This window comes from Eutrigla gurnardus (genome assembly GCF_963514095.1).
Source record: "Eutrigla gurnardus genome assembly, chromosome: 20".
NCBI lineage: Eukaryota > Metazoa > Chordata > Actinopteri > Perciformes > Triglidae > Eutrigla > Eutrigla gurnardus.
Window position 1 is genome coordinate 14,052,560 of NC_139931.1, and position 23,606 is coordinate 14,076,165.

Sequence of the window (23,606 nt, forward strand, 5' to 3'; positions counted from 1 at the left end):
GCGTCTGCTTTGCTCCGGATTATTCTATTGCCATATTTTCATTTGATCGTCAGGAAGAATCAGAGTCGTTGAGTCCAAAACCTGCTGTCCAACCAGCCACCAACAGGTTTACATCATATGTGACTTTGGCTGAATAGTTGCTATATTCCTTCACAGCGCAGAGTGCAGAGCAAGGTCATTACTTCCACTGGAGAGAACGGCTCCGCTCACTCAGTCAGCTGGGCGAGTCAGAGCTTCGAGCACTACACTGATTTTCCCTGTAGGTTTTGTGGCTAAAATTTTGAAGTAAATAGAGGTAAAAAAAAAAAAGGCAGGAGCACTTGAGGATGTAATTTATGCAGTGTTCACTTAATTCCATAATAAAAACAGGTGAGAAAATGAATACTGTGATTGCTTACGTTCTGCAGTGACCCTGCAGCCTAGTTAGCTGATTTGTAGGATTATGTGCCGCTTTTCCTTTTTACAATCTATCACACGGCAATCTCTGAATCCATCGGCTATCGTTATGACGACGGATAAGCCTCTCAGGGCGAGGCGCTATGTTTCCGGGGTTCCGGTGTAGCCAGCGGATATCCGGACCGGGACTTCCTTCTCCGCACTGCTCACTGTTTACAGTCTAATTTGCAACTTGAGATTGTAATTGAGAGGCGATGTGTCAACGGATTCATTTTAACACGATAAAAAGCTAAATCATCAGACCATGGCCGCTGGGTTATGAGGTTGCATTTAGCCCAATTTGTTCCATTTCTTTTGCCCTCTGACTGTTTACCTGCATTCAACCAAAGCCTGCCTGAACGTCACTGGTGGTCAATAATACTTCAGATGTGGTTTATCTGATCGGCCAAGTGTGTCTGATTTCACGGGACAAGGATAGAATGGCCGTAAGTTGTGTTGCACACGTTTTTAGCACACAAAGATGTCAGATGACAATTTGTCTGAGAACTGCAGCATATAAGTGGAAAGGACCCACACAATATAAACAGGAGACATAGTCATACATCACATGTGCATACAGGTAAATTATACACACCAGTGGGTTTCAATATCAGCCAAGATTCCACAGCCAAAGAACAAATTGATGAAAAACACGGGCAGATGAACATAGCAACTTATAAGATCAAACATAGAAACCTGACAGAAAGCGTGACAAGAAAAACCGGGGATGCATCTATGTCTCTCTCCCTCTCTCTCCATCTCTGGCATGGGTTCAGCAGTTTTGTTGAGCAGAGGGAGAAAGTATGGAAGCTGTCAGGGGCCATATGATGCTGCCTCTGCAGTTTACACGTGGAGACAGAAAGAGAGATTGATGGCAAGGACTTAGAGACGTCCCAGAGGACAGTGACTCTCATACATATGAGGTAGAAGGTAGACTCAAGTGAAACTCTTCGTGTTGATGCGTTTCCCACCCTCACGGGTTTCTTCTGCATACCTGTAGCTTTAGTCAGGCAATGTGTGTTGTTAAGGTCACTACTGTCTCCACCGTTTGGCTGACCTAGATTCATAAGGCCCTTTATGTGTCCGTGTGATGGTGTGTGTGTGTGTGTGTGTGTGTGTGTGTGTGTGTGTGTGTGTGTGGCCTGCCACTGTCTCTGTATAATCCCCCTGGTAGCATTTGGTTTCAAGCATAAGTCGGAGAACAGTCAGGGACTCAGTTTGCAATACGCATGACCTACATCGGCTGCTCACAGTGTGCTTTAAGACGACACATGAAGTCACACTTACTGTATCCTCCTGCAAAATGTCTGCCATCAAGGGCGTGTGTGTGTGTGTGTGTGTGTGTGTGTCTGTGTGTCTGTGTGTGTGTGTGTGTGTGTGTGTGTGTGTGTGTGTGTGTGTGTGTGTGTGTGCATGTGTGTGTGTGTGTGTGTGTGTGTGTATGGAATGTTTAAACACAAACACACACACATACCGTGGCTCAACAGTTTAGTAATGATGGTAGTTTCGCAGAAAATGCTGCTGTCACATTAAGGCAAGGATTATATTCTCTTTAAGCTTCTCTCACCAGGCTGCCTCTCTCCAGGTGGTGAACGGGAGAGGTATAATCTCCACACACACACACATACACACACATACACACACACGCACACACACACACCCGCGGTGACAAGAGCACAAAGAGATTTACAGACACTGAAACAGCATCTCAACATGCAGAGACTGTCTTGTAAAGGTGCAAGAATTGAGAAAAACATATCATGTACATGAATATATATATGTGTATATATACTGTGCTGAAAAACATCTACATAAGGGCAGACACATACGCATACACATATCTCATTGTGTTGCATTTGGAGCGATGGCAGCAGTAATTAGAGGTGCGACAGCCAGACAGGTAGAGGTGATAATAATGGGCAACAGTTATTTCTGTTCTCCTTTCTATTTCTGTTCTCTCTCTCCTCATCAACAAAATACCAAACTTTGGTCGAGGTAGAACTGATATGTTCCCACACACATGCACATCACACACCCTCCCCCTCTCCTAGTTATTCACCCCTCACCTCTTCTTACTTATCTCTCACGCTTTCCTTTTTTCTAAATCGCATTTTCTTTGTTCCCTTTGTGTGTTGAACTGAGGTGATGTCAGCGTTTCCTCCAGCTTCGTTACGTTCCTCAGTCAGTTCCTCCGTGTTGCAGAGGTAGAGGTTATACTAAAGGTTTTTATTGTTTTTGCATCCATCTATCCTGAAGGTGACGTCACGGCCAACCTGCCATAATAAGCTGTTCTGTGTTTCCATTAGAGCGGTCAGGATTATCTGTCATCTGGAGTCGAGACTGCTTTGACCTTGAGCGTCCTACTAAGAATATATGCTGCTACAGCAGGCAGAAACTCAACGCCTCTCTTGTTAGCCGACCAATTAATTTCCCTCTCTCGTGCAGCGTGGAGATTGGTCTGGAATAACTCAAGCTTTCAAAGAAGTGTCACATCTAATCAGGAACAACAGCAGCTCCACACCCTCTCTCATTGCTTTTGGTTTTGTGACAGTGGGGGGGGGGGGGGGGATGGGTGGTTCAAATCAGTAGTTTGGCTGGCTTAGTCATCAGTAAACATGGAAAATGTAGTTTTCAGGTGGACTTGGTCATTTTGGTCAACAACACATTGGAAACAATCTCACTGAGACATGAAAAACACCATATGAAACGTTCAAGCCCTCTTGCAGCCGTAGGAATTATGGCTTGTCCACTGAGGGAGAAGGAGGAAGGAGGCTGCTGTGCAGCGGTGCTGTAACCTTAACCAAGACATTATTTTAGACCAATCAGAAAATGGTTACATTTAAATATACAATTTTAAAGGAAAACATCATCCTATATAACTCAATTGTCGTTGAGACTGACAATGAATTTTTCCGTTTCATTTTGAGGACTTGTTGATGTCATCATTAGGTCCAATTAATAATTTTGATCCTATCAATACACACACCAACATGGATGGTTTATATTGCTCTGGAGAAACAGAAATTTGAACATGTAGCGTACAATCCTAAAAACTAAGAACCTGCACCAAGAGTACTGCAGGACAGTAAAAATAATGACAATGTACATTACTACGTTTCAGAATGATTCTCCCTTTTAAAAGATAATGATTGCTGGACAACATGATCTCACAGAAATATGTGAAATGATCACTCCTTTCCCCTGCAGTGATCTCCTAAATCCATATGTATCGGTGCACTCCTGTGTTAAAGAATAAATCCCTGTTTACTTCCTGTCTATATTGGTGCACGCGTGCACGTTTCTCTGTGACTGTGAGTGCGTTTGTGAATACATACTTCCACATCCCAAGCCGACCCCCCACTGCTGTGCTGAGATGCATCAAAGCATCTGCAGAGTTACATCAAGCTGCCCTTTGGCAAAACTTTCTCTAATCCCGGTCCAACATAATAACGTTGGATTTAGGGGTGTGTGTGTGTGTGTGTGTTCATGACTAGTGTGTGTGCGTGGACCGCACCACACTTCTGGCTCATGGCAAGCTATGCATGTAAGAGAAAGTGGGTAAACAGGACATAGCAGAAAGAAGGTTGCAATGTATGAGGGCCTGAGTGGTTGTTGTTTTTCACACGTCTCATTAACAGTCTAGCGGTTCAGTGTTAGTTTCTGTAGGAGAAGCTTGAGGGCGGATGAAAGGGAGTTATGGAGAGAAGAAGCAATGGAGGTGAAGAATAACCATACATCAGTGATTGTGAAAATGTAGATTTAGGAGCTGTTTATAAACACACACACGTGGGATGTCCACTGTGGAATAGAGTTATCATAATAACACTCTCTGATAGCATATTTGAACTACCCCAGTATGTGTTTGTGTCTGTATGTCTCACAGTGGTGTGAGCTCGTTTGTCTCCATGTGTCCTCAGAGATAAATATGAATGCTCACATATAAGCATTTAATTATGTTCAGCTAGTTCAACGTCATTAGCTTTTCTAATATTACAGAATGCCACGGGTCATCAAACAAACACAAAACGGCCTCACAAATGATATTGTTCCAGTGGTTTTAAATGAAGTCTGACAGTTCCAAGATGTAACATTTATCCAACGAGGGAAAACTGTACGGTATTCATCTCTGCAGCTCACCAATACAAACTTAGTGTGTATTAATAGAAGACTATTGGCTGGCCTATAAACTGGCTGTAGCTTCATGTTTATCTCATTATTAATTGCACATCAAACTTAATTCTCTTTTCATTTATTAACAAATCCACTTTTGTTTTTAAAAAAAAGAAAAAGAATACTCACAGTACACAAAATGCTTAAACTATTTGCCCGAAAAATGTCCAATAACTTTTTCCTAATGCTTTCACAATCATTTACACGAGGCGGCTCAACACTTACAAGAACATTACAGCAGACAAATGACTTTCTTCCACATGTTTGGCTGAGTTGAAGTGTGTTTGACACATCCTGTCAGGCACTTAATATCCTTAAAAAAGTTCAACAAAAACCCCCATAAGCTTGAATATTTAAAATAATCAAGTTTTAAGTATTTCGCTGAGGTCTGGCTACAATACCTGACTATTTACTGGATACTCCCCACAAATATTATTTGTTTTATTAAAATCAAAACAGTTTAGAGTTCCAATTGTTACCGCATAAAGAGTTTTGTTGCATAATAGTATCAAATCTTATAGCTTAGGTTCAGAGCATCACTTCCATTGAAGTACATTAGTAGGGGTTCTCTGAATGGACAGTATCAACAGGAAGGACTTATTGCAACAAGAAGAACCTTGTTTCAATGTTAATATGGTTTTAAGACGGACTTGAAAATGTGTGAACTTATCCTCTAAGCAGCTGTAACTGTAAGAGCAAAGTCAACACATCAAGGCGGTGACACTGGATACACAATAAAAACTGGAGTATGGCGTAGTATGTCTGTGGTGACGAATGCATCAAAGTTTAAAGTGATAAATTCAAAAGATTGCATCAAAAATGAACTTATGTTTGCAGCAAGTCTCCAAGGTCTTATGGAGAGAGGTTTCAGATTCACAATACAGACATTTTGTCAGAATTAGTCACAGTACACACAAACCTGTATAACCAGAGTGTTCCACAGGTATAAATATACAATTAAATGCATCTTATAATACATTTTCAGTGTCTAAACTGGTATATTACAGCATAGTAAAATCTCAAAGAGAAAAGGACATACAGACATCCCCTTTGGCAGAAGTACTGATACAGTACAGGACAGCCAGATATCACCAGAGAGCAATGACCAAATAATTACAATCAACCTTATAAAGAAGGTGTTTGTGAGGACCTATAAAGCTGCAGGAGTTTCCCTTTCCCTTTTATAATGTGTGTGTTAATATTCATTAAAACAAGTGCCAACAGAGAGAAGGTGAAATGACACGATGGCAGTATTCAAGAAGTGCCCAAAGTTACCACAAAAAGGTGTTATTGTACATACTGTATGTGACATGAAGGCTGTGTAGTTCATGAAGCTGCTGTGACATTACTCCCATATGTTTACATTCAGAAGACTCCAAAGCAAAGACATTCAGAAATCTATTTAGTTGCATTACGTCAGATAAAACAGATTCTCAGCTTCACATGTGACATATTTGTCGAAGACCAGTTGTGCGTTAACCATCACTGGAGAAAATGTGAATGAATGAAAAGTTCCAGAGCAGGGCCCTGCTGTATGTATGTAATGTCATATTCATTAATGCTAAATAATTATAGTAACACCTTCAGACATCGTGTCTAAAACATGGGACACTGTAAATGTCACAGCGCTTCAAAAACTGATGGGAAAAACTTAATTACAACGCCTTTCCAGATATTGGCATCAGAGTGCAGCGCGTCTGCAAACAGCTCTACTCCATCCTACAAACTGCTGGAAAATCATTGTCTTTCACCTTAACTTTGGTTATTGACTAGCTGTGGGGGTGAACGATTGATTACGTTTACGAAAGGCAACGAAGGATTTGCACTCCTAATTAGACAAAAGGTCAAATAAACGGATGCACTCACTTCAAATACTCAAGTACTTCACCGTCAGTAACGTGGTGTCAAGGAAACATGAGATTACTTCATTTGTAAGCGACAGGTCCGTGGCTCAGTAAAAGTGTCTCACCAGAATACACCGCAGTCCCTCTAATGAGTTGACAAAACTGTTGCGAAAGCAACAACAGATATAGGACCTGCCTAGTAAGTGTCTGCACACAGATCGATACACCAGTGTAAATATAATAAATAAAGGTCAAAGTGCTTGAAGATCCAATACAGCAGTGTGTGAGAAGATGCAGACGGAGTGCACTAATCAGATACTGAAGCCTCAGCAATCAATTGCATGTTTCTGTGCACGCGTTTACCTGTGTAAATGAGTACAACTGAGCCCCACAGTTGTTTTTGCGGCTGCTACGGGCTATAAGCAGGAGTCCCAGTGTATCGGCAGGTCAGAGCTGTCCAGGAAGTCCGTGGAAAAGACACTCGGGGGTGTTTGGGGACACAGTGGGGCCAGCGTGGGGGTTTCTTCTCTCTCTCCTCCCATGGTGAGGTCCAACCAATCCATACAATCCAATCCTTGCTCCCCCTCCGCTGCCATGTCGAAGGTATCCATGGGAGATAAGGGATGGTCCAGGATGCTGGGGGTGCACAGCATTTGGCTATGGAGGTCATCAATCAAAGTCAGCAGGCCTCCAGGCTCCACCCCCAGGAGAGGCTTACCAGTAGTGCTTTCAAGAAAGTCCTCCAGGCGCCCAGTCCCGACGCTACCGAGGTGTCGTTTCTCTTCTAAGGTGTCGGCCAGACTCTGGAGCTCAGACCGCACCGAGGAGGCCGACTGTGGGCTGCCACAGCTCGGCGGAACGGGGGAGGGGAGCAACAGCTGGAGTGGGGAGGGATGAGGAGAAGAGGCAGACGAGTGTGGATTTAGAAGGTCCATGGAAGGGTCTGGTGCTGGTTTGAAGGTGGTCGACATTTCTGAAGGAAAAGACACGGAATTAAAGTGGAATGATTCACGCTCGTTTGCCATCGCCCTCCAGTCAAGTTGCAGTTTGTCTGTCCAAAATGTCATCACGTAATCATTTGTTCCTACTAGACGTTTGTGTGAAATTGTCATAGTTAGCATTTGAATCCTTGAGTCATGGCCAAAAAACATCAGTGACCTATGACCATCAAATCAGTTCTTCCCTGAGACAAAGTGTCAGACGGACAGACAACCAGAAAACATGCTGCCTCCGGCCTCGGGTGTTACCGGCACGGAGGTATAAAACCTAAACGTTTGGTTGGGTGCTCACTCCCACTACAATAATCATCAAACTGCTGAGTAAATGAGAAAAGTTATTACACAAGAGATCAGGCAATTTTATTGCATCTTACCTCCTGTCTGCAAAATGATGTCAATAAAATCATCCTCTTGCTCTGTATCCTGCAGACACACAGAGGAACAACGCATTACCCTTCAAAACTGGGTGTAAAGTTCACATAGCGTGTGTGTCTGTGTGTCACCGGCGCTTGATGTGAAATGTGAAACGATGCGATGCAGAACACAAACACATCAAACGGGATGTGACATGGTTAAGCGTAATGTAGGTTAGCAACATCTCAGAAAGAAAGGGCAGGAGAAAAAAAATCACACATCATTTCATTCATTTTTTGCAGAATGACACCATCAGACATGCGGCGCGTCATACTTTGTTATCAGGCGATGAGACAGCCGTCGTAATGGAAGCTGGAGACAGAGGACTAAACAAGACATCCAGACTAGGACACAACTCCTGAAGTGAAAGCCAGACATGGGAAAAAGTTAGATTCTTGCACATCCAAAGTGACCATGAAATCATTCACAATGGCACTGGATGACACAAGTCACCTTGAAAAGATTATCCATGTCATGTGGAGATTACTTACAGTTGGAGAGGAGGGTGATAAGGTGTTTTCCCCTGCGGGGGCAGTCTCCTGGTCCTCGAAGAAAGGCTGCAGACTGGGGGGTGCTGACAAACACAGAGCGCCGTCCCGTTGAGGCTGGTCCACGGACTCCTGAAGGCCCCCATTCTGTGGCTTCCAATCATACCAGAGGAAGAGTATTAGTTATACAGCAACATCTGAAATCCCTAATCAATTATTTTTATTGACATTGTGATGAGAGGGGGTCAAAGATCGGCGAAGACTGCTGATTACAGCAATATGTGAAATCAGCACACAGTGATCCACTAAATCTCGACTCTTTCCAGCACACCTGCGCTTGCTGAGCTACTGTACGTCTCAATTAGCCGAGATGTGATGGAGCTTTTGTTCCTTCTCCATTAACAACATAGATCATGGTTATGGATGATGTCATTAGAGTAATTAGCCAAGCAATAAAACCAGCATCAGGTAGTGTCATGACGCTCCTATCAAAGACTGCTGTCACCGTCTCCAACGGCATACATCATTAACTTCCACTGGAATCAGTCAAACAAACCCTCGGCACGAGAGAGCCGCAGTCATCGGAGAGAGAGAGAGAGAGAGAGAGAGAGAGAGGCTCCACTCATTGGAAGTGTGCATGCATGTTTGTGTGTGTGTGTGTCATCAATGTGCTGCAGTAAACCTCACCTTTGTCTCTGGTTGTTTCAAAAATCCCACGTGCATGCCCCGTTTGGTTTGATCCTCAGAGTCAGGCAGCTGGATAGGGTTGTGGTCGGGGAGCTTGGCTGGAGCAGATTGGAGTCGCTAGAGGAAAATGACAGCATTAAAATTAGTATTAGTATTGATAAGTGCTGGTTATGATAATAAAATAGAAAAATATCAGCTTTTTTGTCATAAAAAGGCATATCTGCTGACAGTGAGTCATTTACCTGCAGTGTGATTTGATTGGTTGCTTTGCTCCCAGGTGCGTCAGTTCTTTGGTTCTCAGTGACGTGATTGGTCAGTGCAATCAGGAAGTGGTTGCCATTGCTGTCTTTGACCAGAGTCGGAGTGGAGTCGCTCTTGAGGAGATCCAGTGGGAAAGAAGCGACTGAGCCCGACTGCTGGTGGAAGGATGCTTGAGACACCTGTACAAAACCCACAACACCTTTTAGAGGAGGAACCTTCATTTATTTACATTTTTGCCTCATATTTCATATTGGCGCGCCAAAAATCAGCTCATCTGATGATTCAGCAAATTCAATGCTGGCCAGCTGTGCTTGTACTTTACTGGCATAATGAAGAAATCTGACTCCAGCTGAGTGTATTTAGTGTGAATCATTGTGTAAAACCCACTCGTGCTGACCTGTGGTGGCTGCTGTTGTGCCTGTTGTTTCTGCTGTAAATGCACCTGTTGTTGCTTTAGATGGATCTTGGTCTCTATTTGGATTTGTTGCAGTTGTGTCGTCTGCTGCTGCTGCTGCTGCTGTAAAAACGACTTTTGCTGCTTCAGTAGAATCTGTTGCTTCAGCTGCGTCTGCTGGTGATGTTGCTTTGACTGCGGCTGATGTTGCTGCGACTGCAACAGCTGCTTCTGCTGTAGCTGTTTGAGCTGCTGCTTGTGAGATTTCTTCTTTCGCTGCTGAGAAAGTTTCTGCAGGCTCTCCGGCGTCTGACTCCGGTTCTGAATGATCTGCTGCTGCTTCTGAATGTTGTGCTGTTGCTGTAACAGCAGTTTCTGTATGGCCTGTTGCTGGGCCAGCTGCAGAGTGGTTTGCTGCAGGCATACATGTTGTTGTTGTTGTTGTTGTTGTTTTGTCTGCGCGCTCATCTGCTCTGGCTTGATTTGGAGCTGAATTGGCTCGTGCGCCTGCTGAGTTCGGCCTGAAGACTGTAATCCATGAGTTTGTGGTAATTGCATAGTTGACTCACACGAAACGTCCTCTGCCTCGACGGCTTCCTGCTTGACAGTTACCTTGATAACATCCATCGCACATGAAGCGGATGATGGCGGACGGCCGAATGAGAGAGGAACGCTGGGCTTATCAGGGGGTTCTTGTTTGACTCTTAAAAGAACCAGCGGCTCCGGCCCTCCTCTGGTCCCATGTTCCAGCTGCATCTTCAGCACATCCACCAGCCTCTGTTTCTGCCTCAGCATCCTGGTCAACTCCTGGATCTGCTTGTCTTTCTCCTGCAGCATCCTGTCTTTGTCCACAGTCGCTACCGGAGCTCTGGCTGTGGTGGCGAGGGCGGCTGACGAGAGCAGGCAATGTTTCTGCAGACAGGATGACTTTAAAGAGAATTGACAAGGTGCCGGGGTGGAGCACTTCGGCTCCTCTTTAATGTTGGCTGGAAGCTGAGCGGCTGGACACGGCTGGAGGGTCAGCTGGTTGAGAGGTGAACTCATCTAGACAGAAAGAGGGAATAAAAACAGGTAAATGTACAGTCGGAAAGCTTAAAACGTAAATAGTACAAGTAAAACTATACAGGCTAGAGCTAAATGTGACTAAAACATGCTAACATGTTCTACATTTACTATTTCAGTTTGGCAATGGTACGTGTTTAAAGTATATTAAAATCAGCGTCATGTGTTCTCATGATGATCGTTCTTAGCTCTGATAAAGGCAGGAAGTCACTAACCATACTACAATGTGTAAGATGGCAAGTTTCAATACATTTCTGAGGTTCTCTAAAATTAAGACAACAACAAAAAAGTCCAAAGACCATTTCCCCCAAGGGGGTGCTGTTAAAGCTGGTATCTTCTGGGCTCATGGTGCCCGGCGAGAGGTCAGGGGGGGTGAGCGAGGCTTCACCGCTACCTGCTTCAGCTATACAGAGGTTAAGAAGAGGCGATATGACATCAGACAGAAGGTACAAAGACAATTAAATACACAGATAATTAACACATAATGTGACGTATACATTATAGTAATACATACATTTAAATAGATACAGTAATACATAAATAAAGGTTTGACTAACCAGTCAGAGAAGATGTTTGATGGCACGGAAACTGTTGCTGTTGCTGTGACCTGCTGTTGTTGGTGCTTGCAGCTGCCGTTTTGAAGGATCTTTCTGCTCCTTCAGCCCCCGGCCCTGTGGTACCCCCTGCTGTCGGAGACGATGTGGTCTCGCTGCCTCCTTTCAGGTCCTGGTAGCTCCTCAGCCTCTCAATGAGGTTGTTTTTGGTGCCAGAGACCGTCAAGCTCCGCAGCTTCAACTCGGACTTCAGCTCGGCGACCTGACGGGAGACGGATTAACGGAGAAATTCAAATTGACGGACAAGAGCGAGGATAAATATCAGAGGAAAATTGAAACAGATTAAAGGGGAAAAGAAGAGAGAAAACTAAAAGACAGAATAATCAATGGCCCTTTCTTCGTCAGCTCTGAGTTGGCAGGCCACGATTCTGGGACAAAATGTTGTTAACAGAGAATCTTTTAAGACACGTCGACTCCATTGACTCGTAGCTTGTAGACAGCAGAGAGAGCTGTTTCTCTTCTCTGTACTGAGAGAATGAGACACATAAACCATCATGCCACGTTCTTTTGGATTATTGTGCAGCTAACCTTCATTTCATCCAGGTTTGGAGGTAGAGACACTGGTTTTGACCCTCGTAACGGAGCAGGGCTCTGACGGACCTGACCGCCTTGGTTAGAGGGAGCTGTTGAAGGGGCAGCGACATGTCGAGGTGGGGAGGAGTTGGAAATAGAGGAGGAACAGGAAGATGGCTGCTGATCTGTCTGAGGTCTGTTGGAGAGGGGAGAACGATAAATCTCTACAGTGAGACAATGAAATGCCTTTACACCACCTTGGTTTCAGGTGTTGCTGCACACTGAAAGCCTGACCATCGGAACCACATGAAAACGTACTTGGGCGGTGCAGGAAGGATGGCGTGGTAGTTATAGTGCTGCTGCTGCTGACTGAGGATCTGGAGCTGCAAGAAGAGCTGCTGCTGTTGGAGGATTTTGGCATACGATGAGTCCAGATGGGGAGGAGGCTCTTTATCTCCCTTCTGGTCTGGAGGGATGTACTGATGGTACTTTAACTTTTTAATCTAGAAGGAAACACATTAACAGCATAGCATATAGTCATGTTATTGCTGCTTCTATGACTCATTTGTTTTCCTCTGGTTTCAATGTGCTAAAATCAGCTTTTACTACCTGTTTGAACCTTAGCAGCAGTATTGCCTGCATGTATAAAACAGAAAGAAAATCATACCTTTGGCTTGTTGTCCTTCGGTTTCTTGTGTCTCTGTGCGGAGTTTGGTTTAGGCTGGGACTGAAATAAGAGAAGGGAAATGCGTACTGTAAACTTTTATACAACAATATCAATCAATCAGGCTGCTGCTGGAAACTGGTTGGCCCTAAATCCAAAACAATAAGCTGAAAGACGCTCATTATAGAGCTGATGGGAACTACAGAGACCAGAGACAATCTTCTGCTCATGTTCTGTATTGAATGCACATGTTTGATGTTCTCTTCATCACTACAAGTGTTAATAAGTATTCATGAGAGCAGCTTGAAATCAGGTTGATGTTTAAGCCTTTATTGTTTGGCCGGCTTTGTTGACAGATGTCACTTACCTTGACCTGTGAAGTCGCCGCTGTCCTCTGTGCAGACACTGCCGTCCCATTGGTCAGCTTGAATGAGGGGGAGGATCGAGAGATCGGTGGGAGAGCAGGAGCAGGAGAGACCTAATTGAGATTAAAAACATACTTTTGTTGAGCAACAGCATTCCCTGATGGCCACTACGGCCTTAAGGAGAGCCCGACCAATAAATCAGCCAGCCCTAATATATAGTCCTTTGAAGATATATCAAAAATGTGTGTATCGCTTTAAGGGAAACAAATAACAGACAGTTAATGGACCCCAGCTGTAAGATGACACAGTGAAGCTTCATGCAAGAGTATGCGATTGGAACAGATTTTACAATCTTTAATCTCTGACACACAACATGTTAGTCGCACTGCGTCACCCTCCCTCCGCCCAGAGTGATCCTACCTGTGTCGGAGATGGGATGCTGCCCCCAGCCGGCGTCTCTGGCGGAGAGGGCAGAGGTATGAGGCCCAGAGGAGACTCCTGGCTCACCAGCTGGTCTGGAGACAGGCTGTAATTGCTGTCCTCATCACATGACGAGTTATCACCTGAAGCCTTTGGAAACTGTGTCTCTGAGAGGGAGAGGAGAGGGAAGAGAGAGGAGGGTTGACATCTAGGCTTATTAAAATGCAACCTGTCTCTTCCCCTGGGACAAAGAAATAGCTACCGCATCCACCGCCGTGCCTGAGTGTGCGTTCCTGTCTCTACAATGATGGCAGGCTTTCATTACCTGCGTTTACAGGTGTTGAGCCAGTGGATTCCTCCCTATGATCCAAACTAACTGCACTGTGCCACTGAACGTGCACATTCAAGTTTCACCAATCACGTGTCAGGGCCTCTGAAAATCAAAAAAAAAAAAAAAAAAGAAATACACACAAGGAGCTGCTTCTCTGATGTGTGCTCCAGAACTGTCACCCAGTGATGGCTGCTGCAGAGGATATCCTAAATGCACATCGTGCCCGTAAAAGATAAACAAAATTGTTTTCCAGATAGCATCTTCCTTGTAAAAAAATATATTCTTCATAGTTTTCATTCACCGTCAGTGCAGCAAAGTAAGGTTGGCCATCTTAATCATGCTGGTTTTCATGTGACAGATGGCATCTCTCTAAGGAATGATGTTATGCTGAGAATTCTGGGGGATCAGTTGCGTAATTCATGCTATGAATGCATTAACTCTTTATGTGAGGTCTCCTCTTGTTTATACCAGCTTTCTGTGCTACTAATGATATTCTCTTTACAAAAAAGTTTTTCCAGGCTACAGATTAATGTTGTGGAAAAATACGAAACATGTAAATGAGGTTAGTATTTAAACACCTGTTTAAGAGCATATTAACCGAAGCACATTTGTTTCCATGTCAACCAGCGTCAGCATCGGGTTGAAACGACCCTTACAGAACAGTCATGGTTCTCCTGATAATATTTCCCTCAGGCATATCACATAATCATGTCATTATTATGCAGACTTTTGAGCCTTATCAGGGGTTTAAGGTATAAATGTAGCTGCGAAGATCATCTGGCCGAGGACAGAGACTTTTCTTTGGCTGGTGGATGTGTGTTATTTAATTACAGGAGCTGCTGTGGGCTGCAGCAGACAGCGCTGTAAAACACACCGCTGGTCATTAATCTAACATCAGCAGGCGATGATGAAGAGACAACATGGGGCTGATTTAATACCTCGTCTTCCAATAATGTGATGACTTCCTTAACGCCGCGCTGTGCCCGTGTGTGTCCGTGTGTCTTTGTATGTTTGTGTCTTCGCATGTCAACCCTGTGTAACTCTTGTGTTCCCAGCGCTCCTGCAATAAACGCCGCTAATGCAATTGTGGTTATTGTGCGGTGGCGAGAGCGATGGATATTCCACTGACAGTATAGGTTAGTGAATCTCCGAGCCTTTTCCTCCACGCATCAATCAAGCAGCAGGACCCACCATCTCTGATCTCATTATCTAATGTCTGACAGCGCTGGACTGGAGATATACAACCAGAGTCAGACAGTGCAGCTCCTTTGTTTCTTTTATTGTTGCAGATCCAACGGAAAAGGGTGAAATTGGGGTCATTAAATCTGTCGCTATGCCTAAATTGCGACTGATTAAATCACATTCGTTCATTTAACTCTTCAATTAGTACGTCATTTCCCAAATAAAAAGATAATGGGTTTTATTAACAGAGACTGTGGCCATTTTAAGCTGACAGCAGAGAGTGGAGAGTCTTCACTTCCTGTCTGTCAAGCAGGGATGCGAGGGCATACATCATTTACTTGATTTTAATTTAACATTTGTTTGAAGCATGAATAGTGAGGAAGGAGAGTTTGGCTGGGAATTTTTGTGTTTGTTTGAAGTGTGTTTCGCCAGGCATCCGAGTGTGCGTGTGTGTGTGTGTGTGTGTGTGCGTGTGTTTGTGTGTGTGTGGCTGAGGCATCTGGGAGGGAGCATCAGTACATTCATGATAGCTGGAGGAGGGGGGCCAGGAGGGACCTGCTGTCAGGAGCCTTCAACTGTGGGTGTGTTGTGATAGATTATAATTTTACATTTATATTACACCTCCCTCCTCCACATATATGCAGGGCATATTACATTTAATAGGTGTTGTCACTAGTTTGTGGCCACAAGGGGGCAGCAAAAACAACAAAACAAGGCGAGCGATGCAGAGCCACAGTGGCATTGAGGCTCATTAAGCTGTGATTGCTAACATGTCAGGAAACTGTTGCTTAGTTTCACACCCAGCCTGAATCCAGCCTCCATTACTACAGTACATCCAACTCTTACAGCTGGAACTTGTTCCTGCCACATTGCTTGCTTTGCTAGAAATTCTTCACAATACAGTAATGCTGTATTGGTAGATCTGTTTTATTGAAGAGTTGCCCCCAAAAAAGCTCCGCTAATTCAGTGATAAACATATTTTCCGATAGATTCTTCACAATAAAAGTCCCATTATTTTGGTACTCAGACTGCAGATCTCCAGCTTCAGCCCACGCTTTTCCATCTCACTTCCCTTTGCTCTTCTCAGAGAGGACAATCCCGTGTGGGGGGAAGATGGAGATGTTTGATAAATTGTCCAGATTGTGACTGCATGCAGTCCACTCCTCACTAAGATATGAACAAAGCGAGCCAGGCCACCTCGTCTGGCTCATCGCAGTGTAGACATGCCGGTTAATGCGTCCTGGCATGATTGGATGACTAAAGTGGCTTTGATGAGACAAGTGTAACAGCGGCACACCTCGACACGCAGTGGGAGTGTAAAGGACGAAGAGAATCCATCGGACACCTGGCCTTGCTTACCTATGATGGCCTGTTTAATGCTGGAGTGAACAGGCAGGATGTTTTTGTGGATCAGCTCCATGGGCCCCGGCCGGTGGGAGATCTTATCGTTCAAATCATCGGCAAGACGAGCTCTCTTCAGCTGCAGCTGCTTGGCCTGAAGTGACGGCTCGGCCAACGTCTCTGGTAGCGCGCAGAAACAAAACAATGGATTTTGTTGCCAGTGTGTTGGGATCCTTATGTTATTATATAGGAGGCTCTATGCGGCACTCACCCTCCAGGATGTGCATCCGAATGAGTTCAGATCGCTCCGGTCGAGCTCTGATCTTCCTCTTGAGATAGTCCTCAGTCTGGAGAAAAAAATAAGACAATCTAATTTTAATTTGATTCAATTAATTCATATGAACCCCATCATCCACATTTATTTCAATTTATATATTTCTTTCAGTCAACTTTCAATGGTTTATGGTATACTCCATTCATTTTAGCTTGTATTAAATGTTTATAATGACCATGTATTCATTATTCTTCAGCTCATCTCCATTTATCATTATTGTTATGTCACTTTTAGCAAACTATTATTTCCAATTTATGAATTACTTTTTAAAGCACAAATCCTAACTAATGAGACTTTTCTGCTCTCTTGCTAATTCATTTTCTCTCTTTATCGTTTTCTGTGCGGATTGCCATTATCTCATTAATGTATTATTCGAGAGCTGCTGCGATGATGTCAGAGACTACAAAGCGGAGAGGTTGAATGTCTGCTCGACACAGGACAGTTTGGGCTCCAGTGATGATGGGAGGGTGGCATACTCACACGTGCTCGTTCCAAGCTCCGTCTCTGTTCGTGGAAGGCGGACGAACTTTTCAGGGCTTGAAGAATAAAAAGGGAGAGCAGAGAGAGAGAGAGAGAGAGAGAGAGAGAGAGAGAGAGAGAGAGAGAGAGAGAGAGAGAGAGAGAGAGAGAGAGAGAGCATTAACATGGCAGTGTGTACATTCAAGCCAATGAGGGTAAATGGAGAGCAGAGTGGCTTTGAATGACTCTTTGCTCCTACAGTTCAGCTCCAGCTCGGTTTGAATAGGTTAACTGATGGTGAGATGGTGAGGATTATTGCCACAGCTTCTCCTTTCACACACTTTGAGTGCCGTATCAGCATATTTATATTCCATGACAGAACAAAATGCATAATGGCCTGGGCTGTGGTCCCATTAACAGGTATAGAGGGAGACATGTAATGGGATGGACTGGCAGCGTTCCAGTCCAATGCGCCTCTTTACGGCAGCGGAATTTATGGAATCTTTTCAGCATTCACAAATGACTCAAGCAAGACTTGCTGTAGGCCTGTGATTATGCAAAAACCCAGGGATTAGTGGTGCTAGACACCTAAAAGCCTAAAGGGTTGTGATGACACCAAAATGCTGAGTTAAATGCAGCATATCAGGACGTGCATTATGATTTCACTTCAACAAGAATGTAAACCGCAAACTATGAAATCATTGTATATTGCTTGTAAGAATACACACGCAGGCGGGTTATTGAGTAGCAATGTACACAACTTGATTGTGTAGATCAAACCGTTTGTACCTGGCACATGTTTATTTGCTGGCCAGGCCCCTCTGAATGAGCAAGAGGCTGTAAGGTAAAGCAGATAACAGACAATGCGGAATCAGGTACTGAACACAGATTTGGACATTAACCGCGCTTTGTGGTTAGATGCTGAGGCAAGGGGGTGCAAGGCACGCCTCCAACATAGAAATGTAGACATTTGGGTCAGTCCAGGTCCTATCATGGTTACTCGAGATCGCCGATAGGCAATGTGATCGTCAGACATGTGGAGAACGGATATGGGGGAGTTGAATCTATGGCAGCAAAGTGGTTTGCAACTAAGAATATGGGCTCAATCTAGATTGTTTTGGTGCGAATTGCCTAGTTTTAGAGATATCAGGCGTAGAGATGTCTGCCTTCTCTTGAATATAAAGCGCCTATAAGGCATTCTGCTTGCTGAAACTGACCTCGTTAAGAAGGCAGATATCTTCACACCAAAACAATCTAGATTGATAAATAGCACTACAGGTGATTGATTTTTGGGGGGAACTGTCCCTTTAATATCGGCGTAGGGAAAAACAGTTGTCGATTGTCCCTTTTATTGCCAATTTCTGATTTTCTCAGAGTGCGACACAAGTACATTTGCAGGATGGGCTCACAGCGACTCTCCGTCAGCGCGCTGGAATCGAAATGAACCAACGGCTGAGAGGTTAATGAGAGCGTCCCCATCCATATTGGGTGGCCAGTTTATGATTCATAGCTCTTTCTATAGGAGTTATACAACTTGTGGTGCCTTGTTTGTCAACAAAGGCATTTTAATGGCCAAAACAGTTGGGTATTATTTGTGACTATAAGTCATTCAGCGATGGCTGCAGTACACAACTGACCAGGGGAGATACGGCTTTCTGATTTCTCACTGCACACACACACACATAGACAGACAGACAGGCACACACACACATGAGTGGTGTGACTAAATTAGCGACCCTGGCAGGACTGCTGGTACCTGCTCAAGCCTGAGTTCACGTCGCTGAGCATTGTCACACTGCTGGTACACACTGGCTCTTGCCCTCCCCGGGGACATCAACCCTCTCAGACCTCTCGCCCATCCACAAGAGGCATTGAACCTGCCTGTCAGTCAGCTACATGGTGGAATGAGTGGTGGGATGGAGGGGAGGACGGATGGATGAGCACAAAATGAGGTTTTCGGAAGAGTGAGAGGGATGGAAATGGACAGGAAGAAGACGGAGAATCAGAAAAACGAATGTGGGGAAGATAACAAATGGGGAGAGGCAGCTGGAAGGGAAATTAAGCAACAGACTGAAGGGGAAATGAAGAGGAGGAAATAGAGTGGTGGGGTGAGGTCAGAGAGAAAAGTCCCTATTTTGTGCATGAGTGGCTGCATCATGGCTTCTTGCCACCCGGCTAAAGCTAACCAGCGTTGCCGGTCTTTAAACTGAGAACATGGAGCAGCATCACTTCCTCTGACGGTTTTTGTTTTGATGATCAGTCCGCTGACAACCAGTGTGTGTATTTCTCTTGTGTGTAAACCGACTGGCTTGTTCCTCTGTTTTAACTGTGTGACATATCTATTAACCACATGAGATAGCCACAGAATGATTAGATATCACTGCTGTCTCCAACAAACACGTCAAGTTTGTCAATACACACACAGACCACAGATGTAGGGAACTTTGTTTATGTAAATCTACTAGTCTGCTCTTTTTTATCGCTGAAGCTATCAGATATTTGAAAAAATAGCTTCAGCAGAGCATTAAGGTTTAGCTGAGGAACATGTTTCACATCTGAGAATAACGTGCTTGGCAGGGTATCACACTGTGCGCTTATTATAGCACAGCACAGCATTATTATAATTATTCTAACACAGCATAGATTCAAATGAACACACCGTGGCGAATGGGAGAAAAGTTTTGTGGAGAGTTTTCTCTCAAACTGAATGAATGGATGGGACTGTGGGAGGGAGAATGGAGAGACAGGGAGAGATAAAGAGACATGGGGGACAGATGATGAGGCCAGAGAGAGAGAGAGGGAACCACCTCCACTGCTCAAAGCGGTCAAGTGGCTGTTAATCGACCCTGAACGAGAGAGGAAGGCTTCCTCTGAGGCGGCGTCATTAACACAAGTTATCACGAAATATATTCCTCAACCACCTCTTTGTCCACGACTAAGAGAGACGATGTGGCAATATCAACATGCAATGTCAAAATACAGATATTTCCTTTTCCCTGTCGTGCTATTTATCAATCTAGATTGTTTTGGTGAGTTGTCTAGTGTTCCTTTGAATATAATGGGACTATGAGGCACTCAAAGGAGCACAAATACATGTGAAAAATTATTTTTCTCTTATTTAAAGAGAGATTGGAGGAGAAAGGAAGACAAACAGGAGTGGCGGGGCCAGCGAGACAGAGGTGGAAGTTGTAGAGATGTTGTGATGTGTTCTCTCTCTTTCAACTGTCTTCCGTTCACATTACAAATGCTAGCAGCAGGTCTTGTTGGGGCTTACTGTAATTCCCCTGAACATGGCAGGAGACAAACCACAGGGACAAAACACCTAATCAAGCAACAAGCCCGTGGTTAAGGAGCGCAGAGAGGCTAACGGGATGAGAACATGCCGACTAAACATTTTCATCAGCGTACGAAGGAACACATAGACAGATCTGTGATAACACCAACTCCTCCGGTCACAGCTAGACTGTCCCTCCCTCGCTCCATCTCTCTCTCTCTCTTACATCCACATGCACAGTTTATGCTTACTACACAGACAATAAGAAACTCCACAACAATGGTCAATTTCAACTTTCACCTTTCCATTTTAAAGGAGGTGAACACCAGAAGAGGTCAGAGTCCTGCTCATTATTAAAACCGTCTGTCCACAAGGATAAGAGCTACTGTTTGTATTGTCAGCTAAACTAAAGGGTAAGTAGTATGTGTATATGTGATTTTGCAAAATAAAAAAAAAATAGAATTACTAGCAGATAAGACGCAGAGCACAACACATTTCCTGTGTGACAACCTGCGATTATATTTGTTAAGTTGCGCTAGTTTGTGTGCCACAGGAATGGTTTTGAAAGAAGCTGCGCAAGCATATGAGCAGCACTATCAGGCTGCAATCAAACGCCTCTGAACAGCTCGCGTGTGAAGGTGGAGAGGGAAATCTCTCAATCAAATGGAGAGAGAACGACGAACGGATGTTTGCGGTGGCGATTGAAGTATGACCTTGAAGTATGATTCACCTTCCTTTGAGAAATGAAACCGACGTCTGTTGGCAGACGATGGCACCGTCCGAAACACAGTAAGTAACGACGACTCGGCAGACTCTTACACTCAATGAAAAACCTCAACATGAAACAAGAGTCAGTTTCATGAAACAGTTAGACTCTCGGTTGTTCAGGGGGAGTGCATCAGCAGTTTTTGTTGAAATAGGAGGGTTGTTTCCACTTCAGCGTCATTTGGGATTTTTATTGCATTATAATGAGAAAAACAAACCAATATATATAGAAGACCGTTTTTAATGATTGAACATGCCATCGTAAGTTGCCGACAAAGCTGTTTTTAGAAAGTCCTTTGAAATGAATGTGCTGAACGATAATATGCAAATAAATTGCCATACATGCAGGAAACCACTTTAACCATAAACTTAGTTATGAAATGTTCAATGAGAGGCTGGCACCATATGTTCTGCCCACTATCACACTGATATAGAATATTTTACACTGATCCATGAATGAATGGTTGGTGCTTACTAATTAAAAAAAAATCAAAAATGTAAAAGGTTGCATCAGCAATGCCATATGAGGCCAACACTAAAGGATTTAGAGTCTGAAACGATGCCTTTTATCAGCACATGAACCAACATTCTCCTCTCACATACATTGCTTTACTTACGTGGCATGATCCCCTGGTTGACCAACTCTTCTCTGGACCGTCTCTGTTGCAGCTTCAGCTGCAGAACTGAACACCAAGACAAAGACGAATGAGTGAATACAGAGGATCCTCACGCCGACCACACAGCATGTCTACCTGACTTCCCAGGCACAGGAAACCACAAACGTAGTGACATTACTCACAACTCAACACAATTATGGTGCCATATAAACCATTGAGTTCACTGATGATGATCAAAGTTAGTTTTCTATGAATAAATAAAGGTTATTTTTACACAATACAGAGAAACACAGAAACATGAACACCGACAGAAAGCAATGCGCAAATGCAACAACAGTTTCCTGTTTCAAGTATTGGATCACAAAGCAGTGAACACACTTCATTGGTATCACATCTCATCGTCACAGAAGACAGAATGTGTGACACCGAGAGATAAAGGAAAGAGATCTAAATGTGTGTTTTTAATGTCATCCTGGCTTTTATCATTTTCAATTATTTCCCTTAAAAATGTGTGATTCCATCTTTACATTCAAGTGTACAGAGGTTCAGACGCCGACATCATTAAAGCTCCTAAAGCTAACCTGTATTTGCATTTTGGGGTCATGGCTTCATCAGAACAACAAGTTCTGACTCACCACGTTCTGAGGAAACCTCACATGTTCTCAGGCAAAAATCATATCAGCAAAACATTTGAGGACTTGCAAAATGAAAACACAAATTGTCAGGAAATGATGCTGTGTATGTGGGTCATGAAATCAGCATTAAAGTGTAACAAAATGGAAACATATTTGGTAGAGGCCTCTTTTACACCACACCCTGTCCACCCGCAGTTACAACATTAGCTCACACCTTTGCACTGCAGAGCTGTGGCCGAGGCGTTGCAAAGAGTTATATGTGGCAACTACAAGTAAGAAGATTAGAATGTAGAACACATGACCTTGCTTCAGTGTAAACTGTATGCTGTTAATATTCAATTACATGCCAGTTCCTAATATCCTTAACATGCACACTTTAGTGTGTAATTCTGCCTCCTCAAGAGCCTTACAGTAAGTCTCATGTAGTGTGAACACGAACCCCCATAGCTGTGTCATTCTGTCTGAACGCAGCTGATGTGAAAGGACAAATTCATAAAGTGGAAATTTACCGCTGCCACTTCTGGGCGGAAGCCAATCACCCCGATGACATTCAAACTGTAGCTCAGCTTTCCTCGGCGCAGCGTTCCTACAACATGGGCTCAGACCTCAGACACGGGGTGACTTGATCAGCAGCCAGGTTAGGTTCATAAAACCAACAAACTCATATTTCAGATGATTTGTACAGGAAGTGCATCCAAAAAGCCAGAAAGGGGCCTTGGCACATAAAGCACCTAATTCACCAAAAACGCTGTAATAATTTCATAAATGAGCTCAAGAAATTGATACCAACACAACTGGAGGACAAATGGATTTGACATTTATAAGACAACAAATAAACAGCACAATTAATACATTCTAATCTTTTTAAACAGTGCTATGTTGTGATATTTTGTGCAGTAATAAATCTTTTTGGCCAGCTTGGGAACATTAGTATTCATTTGGAGTCATGTTTCTGGACACCTGCTGCTCCCCTTTTAGCTCCGTTTTGGTCTCTACCGAAAAGCCCTCGCCTGCCAAACGCTGCACTATGTTCAGTGTTAGTTACTGCGGTGCTGGAAGCGGACGGTAGGTTTATCAGTTTATCAGCTACCAAAAACCATAATGAAAGCAGTTGAGTGAACCGAACCGTAAAGTTGCTTATTGGAGAAAACAATGAGCTGAAAGGCAATTTAAAGTGATGTAGAGCCGAGAGCTGAGATATCAATCTGTGGGAATATCAATGGCCGATAAAGGCAGACTGTGTGTGAGTCAAAGAGTTGAATAATGAGTTATATATTATGAATGCATTGCTTGTTGTATTGTTTTGCCCAGAATCTGCCTGGAGCTGAATCCAAAACTC

At 43.8% G+C, this 23,606-nt stretch overlaps 1 protein-coding gene across 5 annotated transcripts in view; it reads right to left on the reverse strand.

Moving 5' to 3' along the window:
* Positions 1–4,654: 4,654 nt before the first annotated feature.
* Positions 4,655–23,606, reverse strand: part of LOC311030440 (myocardin-related transcription factor A-like) — a 30,155-nt gene continuing 11,203 nt past the window's right edge. For 2 of the 5 annotated variants that reach the window (XM_084036190.1, XM_084036191.1), the window contains 19 exons: positions 21,633–21,698; positions 17,766–17,813; positions 16,998–17,053; positions 16,455–16,530; positions 16,202–16,363; positions 13,330–13,496; positions 12,912–13,022; positions 12,548–12,607; positions 12,199–12,383; positions 11,896–12,076; positions 11,311–11,569; positions 11,053–11,156; positions 9,695–10,735; positions 9,279–9,476; positions 9,037–9,153; positions 8,353–8,502; positions 8,136–8,219; positions 7,822–7,870; positions 4,655–7,422 (listed from right to left, as the gene is read on the reverse strand). In XM_084036190.1, coding sequence (XP_083892316.1) covers positions 6,866–7,422; positions 7,822–7,870; positions 8,136–8,219; positions 8,353–8,502; positions 9,037–9,153; positions 9,279–9,476; positions 9,695–10,735; positions 11,053–11,156; positions 11,311–11,569; positions 11,896–12,076; positions 12,199–12,383; positions 12,548–12,607; positions 12,912–13,022; positions 13,330–13,496; positions 16,202–16,363; positions 16,455–16,530; positions 16,998–17,053; positions 17,766–17,813; positions 21,633–21,698 — 3,671 coding nt within the window. In that variant the 3' untranslated portion in view covers positions 4,655–6,865. Of the gene's footprint in view, positions 7,423–7,821; positions 7,871–8,135; positions 8,220–8,352; positions 8,503–9,036; positions 9,154–9,278; positions 9,477–9,694; positions 10,736–11,052; positions 11,157–11,310; positions 11,570–11,895; positions 12,077–12,198; positions 12,384–12,547; positions 12,608–12,911; positions 13,023–13,329; positions 13,497–16,201; positions 16,364–16,454; positions 16,531–16,997; positions 17,054–17,765; positions 17,814–18,732; positions 19,165–21,632; positions 21,699–23,606 lie in introns of those variants that run through there. The other 3 variants (XM_084036192.1, XM_084036193.1, XM_084036194.1) reach the window with 2 other exon arrangements.